Source organism: Aplidium turbinatum, chromosome 3 (genome assembly GCF_918807975.1).
Source record: "Aplidium turbinatum chromosome 3, kaAplTurb1.1, whole genome shotgun sequence".
NCBI classification, from domain to species: domain Eukaryota; kingdom Metazoa; phylum Chordata; class Ascidiacea; order Aplousobranchia; family Polyclinidae; genus Aplidium; species Aplidium turbinatum.
In genome coordinates, this window is record NC_137474.1 from 36,696,744 (window position 1) to 36,704,004 (window position 7,261).

General features: G+C 37.8%; 1 protein-coding gene across 1 annotated transcript; it reads left to right on the plus strand.

Annotated features, from left to right (window-relative positions):
• Positions 1-731: 731 nt before the first annotated feature.
• Positions 732-4,564, plus strand: LOC145767559 (uncharacterized). Its single transcript, XM_082579403.1, has 5 exons — positions 732-1,006; positions 1,352-1,400; positions 2,287-2,373; positions 3,095-3,258; positions 3,702-4,564. The coding sequence occupies exons 1-5, from the start codon at positions 941-943 to the stop codon at positions 3,840-3,842; spliced, it is 507 nt and encodes a 168-aa protein (XP_082435529.1). The 5' UTR covers positions 732-940; the 3' UTR covers positions 3,843-4,564.
• Positions 4,565-7,261: the final 2,697 nt, after the last annotated feature.

The following is a 7,261-nucleotide window of genomic DNA, read 5'->3' on the forward strand; positions in this document are numbered from 1 at the left end:
TGGAGGCGAGGGGAAGCCATGTCGCAGAGCTATGCACAAAAGTAGCAATTCCGTGAATAGCGCTATGGGTATAGGCGGCCAGTTCATAACCAGTGATTTTAAGTCTGGAAGAATCCACTGCGTGTGTTTCTTGTAGTAGGATAACAGTGGCGTTGGCAGTTGTGTTGATCAGATGTTCAATGACCAAAATTTTGGCTGATGTTAGACCTTCTACATTTAGCTGTAGCAGCGTGATGCCTTTCCTTACGGTGTTAGAATATACATGCCCTAACAAGGGCACATGCTCAGGGGAGGCGTCACGCTTATCAGACTTCTTTGTCTGTGACCTGCAATTTTGCAGTTTCTGCTTCTGATTGTCGTCATTAGCCTGAAAAAGTTTCCAGTTTCCAGGATTCACTACGCGGAGGTAGACGACATGAATCCCAAATGCAGCCAAACGTTAATAAAACGTCATTCAACATGTAATACAATGTCATTAAAACGTTGTAGTAGCGTCAAAAACTTTGTTTGAGAGGAAGAAACAAGATAAAATTAGGGGCGGGAGGCGATTACTCACCCTTTTGAGAGCACAAAGGAATCTTCCTTTAAATATGAAAATTTCATTACCATGCTTCAGTATGCGACCTTTAAAAAGTGTAGCCTAATTGGAGGACATATGCTAAGATAATTTCATCAGAGTAAACGTTACAAAAAAAAAGCAGGCAATGTAAAAAATGAGCTTCAAATATGTAAATATTTATGTAAGAAAGACCGTGGGAAGACAAATGCTTGGTGTCACCTCCACATATCAGCTATTGAGAACTTGTAATAAAATTTTTGAGACGTGTCGCTGGCTATCAGGGCTATTAGTCTACCGCACAAGTAGGCTATTGCTTTAAATAAGTTTGCGTTTCTTTTTTTAAGACTGAACTGTTAATTTTGTTGGTAAGCTCTTCAGACAATGCCAGTTCTTTTCCAAGCTTTGCTGAAGATTATAATTGTTCAGATCTTCTACAATGCTGTACTGGTGAGACGCTATTGTTACTTTTCAAATTAGGCTAAAATTAAAATTTAAGTTTACATTAATAAATGTAGTTCAAGTCACCTATAGTGATTTTTACGGCCTATTTTTATTAACCATTTCATTGCATAATAATAAGTAAGACTTTAGGCCTACATTAAGCCTACTCTTCTTGCATAGGCTACCTACATCATATTTAGTGATAGTGACTATGGCGGCTCTTTAGGTTTAAGCATAAACCTAATTTTTTTTTTTTTATTCTATTAAAAATAAAACAAAAATATTAACCAATAAACTATGTAAAAAAGTTGATTAGTTTTTATTTTCAATGGGTTAATTTAAATTGTTTAGGCACATGACTACTGTGGCCCTTTGAACTACCGCCAGTGGTACTGTTCAGGTGAGCTTATAGCAAGGAAATTTAACTAAACCTAAATCGTTTGTAGAAAAAAATAGTGAACTACAAAACAACCAAAACGCAATGTCAACTATGTAAGCGATGTTGATTTATATTAAAAACAGAATAGCTGTTAGGTATGCAACAGTAACCGCGTGAATAAAACAAGTAGGCTATGTGACTGCATTTCTTTTTGACAATTACAAATCTAAACTTTGGAAAGGCTCATTAATGATGTAAAGCGGAATTACTTTACCAAACAATAGTCTTAGCATTATTCCACAGTAAAACCACACATTTCAGTCAGTTTATTTATTTCAAAAAAATCAAAAAATGTGTTTCTGACAAATTTTGAAACTTATTTTTATTCGCCCCGTAGCACTTGACTTCGTGAACGAAGACCCTTCAAGATCAAGTGGCGCTGGTTCGACTCTCAGGGTATGCACTTGAGCAACGTATTCAAAGGATTACTCTCCATTCAGCGGCACTTAATAAATCGAATAATTCCCCTGCAACAACACTTTGACAACCAGAAGCTTCATTCTGTCAATCTCGGTAACCGGCCGTGCGTCAAAAGCCTCTACGAGTGTACAAGTAGGTGTGAAGCTACCAAGAATAACCTGCCAAGGCTTTGTCAATCCGAGGATAAAGATTTAAAACCAACCAATCATTTTTATGGTGCTTTGGAGTAAATCTTCAACTTTGCATGGAACATCAAGTCTTTCCTGAGAATTGATGTGAATTCAGTTTACAGGCCGAAAAACGTCAACGGAGCGTTTATCTTCCAACTTTGTTTCATACTGTAGCCTACTGTGCTCGCATTTGACGATAAGCCATTCAAACAACTTTCTAGTTCCAATTGGGGTAAATTTTTTTCTTTTTATTTCAGACATAGGTTCCAAAATAGCTTACTGTTGCGGACATAATTCCATCCAATACTATTGCTGCTACTATACGGCCGTTTGGGGCTTGTGGTGTAAGTTGTCACTGATATAATCTAATATTGATTAGGGTGTTTGAAAAGCAATTTGTTTAAACGAGAAAAAAAACGTAATTTAAAGTTCCAAACAAGCTGAAGAAACCTTTGAACGATTTTTCTTTTCAGGCATCCTTATGAGAAGTAACTTACATATACGTAAAAAAGCTCTCAAAAACAGTAATTTTTTTGTAACATAAATCTACTTCATGCTATAATTAGCGAATTAAAAGTGAAAGATATAGCCTACGGTAGTGATAGCAGTATGTGTTACAAGTCCATATAACGTTGCAACTATCGTAAATGCGCCTTACTCTCAGCACTTTGCAAGATCAGGGATGCGCAAGATAGACAATTTTTGCGCAGTCTTATAGAGGCGAAACTGAGTGCACTATTTCCGAACATCCATAACTTTTGTGCTGTGTGACAACCAAGAAAAGATTTGTTAACACTATTTTCAAAACGTTTTCGATGTAAACAGATCTGGCATCAAACACAGAACTACCAACCCATAAGTGGCATTCTAACTCTACAAAGCCGCCGGTTTTCCATACTGTAATACTGGGTTAAGCTACATTGCACGAATTTGGCATGTTTTAATTACTTTATCTATCGCTCAAACTAATTGTGATCTTTTCTGATCTTTCAAATTTTCTGTGCTTCATAAAGAAGCCTTCAATTTTTACAAAGTATCCCGGCTAAAGTTTTTGCACTTTAATAGATTTTTGGACTGGCATTGGCGTATTGATTCTTCTTTTATTGGCGATTGCATTGGGATGCTACAAGCGCCAGCATGATAGACGTCAAATACACCACGAATCAAATCACCCACCTGTACTCGTGAGCCCACGACAACCAGCAAGAACTTCTACAACCGCTTATGAAGTATAAACTTTTATACAATATTTGCAGTTATTCTTCGGCGTTAGGACCTATTCTAATATTTTTTTGTCTGAAAATCTTAAGGAATTCCTACCAAGCAAACTAAATAAAAAGTGGAGTGAATTCTGAATACAACCAGGCCCCAGCAGTAGCAAAATCCCAAAGCCTACACCTGTCTAGGTGGATTGTCTTTGCCGAAATAAACTTGGGTGCTGCTTCATACCTTTTAACCACTGTTACATGAGCTTAGGGCATCAATGGAAAAAACATTGCCAACGTGGAATGGAAAAGAGATAATCTCTCGGCCCAAAGCCCCGAATGACGAAGGGCACAATAAAAATTTAAAACTTATAATAGCACACACATTTTTTGCATCCAGTAAGAGACTATTAATAGTAAAATGGCTGTAGAAAAATTGATAACTTTTTTTGTTGACTTTATTTCAGAATCCAAGCTTTCCTATCAATGAACATTCGATGTCATCGAATCTCAAAGAAAAATCTCTAAGCTCAAACTGCATGGAAACAGGGAGTTTTTCGGCTGAAGACAATTTATCACTAGAAACGTTGGCCGAAACACACCACTAATAAAAGATTTTCAATCTACGTTTTAGCATCAGAAATATTTAGAGAATTCATCAAAATCGCTTTTATCAACAATGTGATTGCTTTACTGATAACAAAAGTTAGATGCAAACTCGACAATTTGTTGATGGTTTTGACTTTTTTTTCGTTTCCTGAAAGTTATGTGCTAAACATCATACTTAAGCTCTTTTTCTTGACCACTGATTGCTGTTTACACACTCCGTCAGGGATGCACAAACAGTCAGGATGCAAAAACCCTTAACAAATACAATTAAAATATGTTTTTATTCCTAAATTGTATTACTGCGTTACTATTTTACATTCAGAGGTTGCAAGCCAACATTTGCTCAAGTGATAAACTCTAATTTCGTGTAACCCTTCCACAGTAGCGTTAACCAGTGCTGTGAGGAATAATTTTGGACCAAGACAAGAGATGACTTTAGACCAGGGGTCACCAACCTTTTTTGCATGCGGGCCACTTTGGCACTAAGGAGAGCTGTGGCGGGCCGCACTAATAAAATGTTAGGTAGGTTGACTCTTATGCTAGAAAAGAGCGCATTTCGTACCCAGTATCCAGCGTTACATGTTTATATTTATGTCAGAATAATGCAGCAACAAAATTAATCGAACACCGCTACTGCCAGGTCAAGCTCCTTTTACAACACTTTTGACTTTTTTAACAATGCCTAATAAACGAGGCCACTTGTTTTGCGCACTTATATCGAAGCGAGCTGTTTCATCAGAATATTCATCGCCAAGCAAGAGTGGTGTTGTCACTTCGCTTCACAAACGATATCTTACAATTAACAGTTTCAGTAAAGGAAATATTTGACACATCGCAATACAGGCAACAATAGTGACCTGCAAACATATTCAGGAGCGTGGGAAGTAGTGGTGCTCAAGAGGCTGCAGCCCCCCCCCCCCCCTAGAGCAAATTCAGCCCCCCCTGGAATTTTCAATAATTTCCTCAGACCCCCCCCTACAAAATTCTGACAATTTAAGGTAGGCCTACATAGCATATTTTCAGAAAATTATTCGAACAATAATTGCTACGATGAATCGAGTTCCTGTTACGTGTGGTCGCACTCATCATTCGCAACAAAGAGTCGTCAATCCCAGGAAGCTATACCTCGCATTAGCGCCATTTAGCGGTACTAGCTACCCTCCCTACTAACACAGCGGTCCATCGTTTATTGGACATCATTCTGCAATATTTACATTTCATACGTACTTCTGAACATTACAATAATGCATGATATTGCTTTGTCACAGTGGCGTAGCTAGAGGGGGGGCGGAGGGGGCGGACTGCCCCGGGCGGCACGTCTGGGGGCGGCACTTTCAGGCAGGACGTTTTTTTTTATAATGCAAAAGTACACGAAAAATAAAAGCAATTCTGTGCTTTTCTCTGTTTATGGAGCGCTGTTCTTTCTGAAATCAACGACGCACAAGGATACCTGCAGACCAAAGGGCTAAGCCCAAGTCAGTGTGCACTGAAACTGTCGGCTTTAAAGAAAGGCGTTGTTAAAAGTCGAAGTATTTTAGTAGACGATGCTTTAGCAACTTCAATGAGTTTGTGTAAGGATCTGGGAATCGACACGGAGCGTAGAATTCGGAAGAAAAAGAAAATGCCTGGAGAAGTATCGAGTGGCATACAGCAGAGTATTGAGAGTGAGCTCAAACAAGAAATGCTCTGCATCCTTGATCAAATAATTGTTGAATTAACAGAAAGATTTGACCAAGTGTTTAAGCTGGCAAGCAAGTTTGACTTTCTGATTCCTTCAAACTTGCCGAATGAAAATTATCATTGTGAATTGGATCATGTGGATGAAGATGTGCAGATGCACGATTTTCTAATTGAGAGAAAGAGGCTGCAACAATTTGTTAGTGCTGCTGGTGGATTGACCAAGGCAAAGTTGGAAGATCCTCTCCGAATTCTGCAATTTATTCAAACGTAGGCCATGGCCACCTGGAGATGCGGCCTGATTTGTCACATTTTGCAGATTTTGATTACAGCTACTGTCAGTGCTTAACTGATATTTTTTGAGTTGTTTTTACTTTTTGCGGTTTCCTAACGACATAAAACTTTTTTGTTGCCTTGGGGAAGCAGTTGCAAATGAGAAAAAGTAAGTTGAAAAACTCAAAATCAGACTGTTATTGAAAATTAACAGTCTGACTAAAATCTTCGAAATCAAATTTTCTTTGTTTTTTAACATGTGAGAATGTTAAAACCTATTGTGTCATCTGGGGAAAAGAATAAGGAAAGCGTAAAAATCTAATTTTTAGAAAAATTTATTTAAACGTTCGCCCAAAGTTAGAAAAACCTGGAAATTTCTGCAAAATGTGACAAATCAGGCCGTATGTTCAGGTGGCCATGCGTAGGCCTATAAGCTTGCTGATTCTCTTCCTACTGTTGTTGTCTTGTTGCGTGTCTTACTCACTTGCGCCATAAGTGTAGCAAGCTGTGAACGAACATTTTCTAAGCTGAAGTTGATCAAGAACTATCTCAGAGAAAGCATGGGCCAGTTTAGACTGACTGATTTATCAATACTCCCCATTGAGCCTGATCTTGCAGATTCGATTAATTTTGATTTGGTAATTGACGACTTTGCACAGCACAAGAGCAGAAAAATTAGTTTTTGAAGTGACTCATGCACAATCTCACTTTGAGTCACTTATGTTACAGAAACTGCTTTAAAATGTAAGACAATTACATTTGCAACATAGGCTATAGGCTACTATTTGACTCTTTAAATAAGCTACTCCACAGTAATAACTATTAACCAACGTTTGCGTTTACAAAATATTTTACCAGAAACATTGACCAAAGGATATAGAATGAATTAATTAAATAAGTTAAATAAGGTGGCCGTGCATTTTCATTACAGCTGTAGAGAAAAAACTTGAAAATTTTTAGTGAAATAGGGAGTTAGGCCTACCTTGTTTTTACACATCGTTGCTGAATACTGATTAACCATAGTAATCTACTGCTGCTGCACTATACAGTACAAACATTTCAGTAAATGATTTTACCGTACAGCGCTATAAGGCAGTGTATATGGAGTCTACAGACGCTTCATGTTTCAAATCGATTTCACACGATCCACGCTTAACCCCCCACAGAACAAGTCAGAAAATCTTTGAATTCTACTTACGCAAAACTATAATCCTATCGCTGAGTAAGTTAGACTGGTTTTGCAGAGCTCCGCAGTGCATTGTTTCAGATTTAGATTTTTTATTAATTGCTGTAACAATATAGGCTACTACCTACTGTACTATTGTTACTGATGCCATGTCGCACTGGATTTCACTTTTGGCCACATAAACCGGCCTTGCATCCTGAATTATATATTTTAAATACAGGGAGAGGGGGAGCTCAACACTATGTTTATTAACTGTTGTAATAAATAACTTTGCTACCGTCA

Bases quoted from the DNA above. Each gene is read 5' to 3' on its own strand.
- LOC145767559 (XM_082579403.1), top strand. From the start codon at position 941: ATGCCAGTTCTTTTCCAAGCTTTGCTGAAGATTATAATTGTTCAGATC. The intron at 1,401-2,286 runs GTGAGCTTATAG...TTTTTATTTCAG, and splicing joins CCGCCAGTGGTACTGTTCAG to ACATAGGTTCCAAAATAGCT. The intron at 2,374-3,094 runs GTAAGTTGTCAC...GCACTTTAATAG, and splicing joins GGCCGTTTGGGGCTTGTGGT to ATTTTTGGACTGGCATTGGC.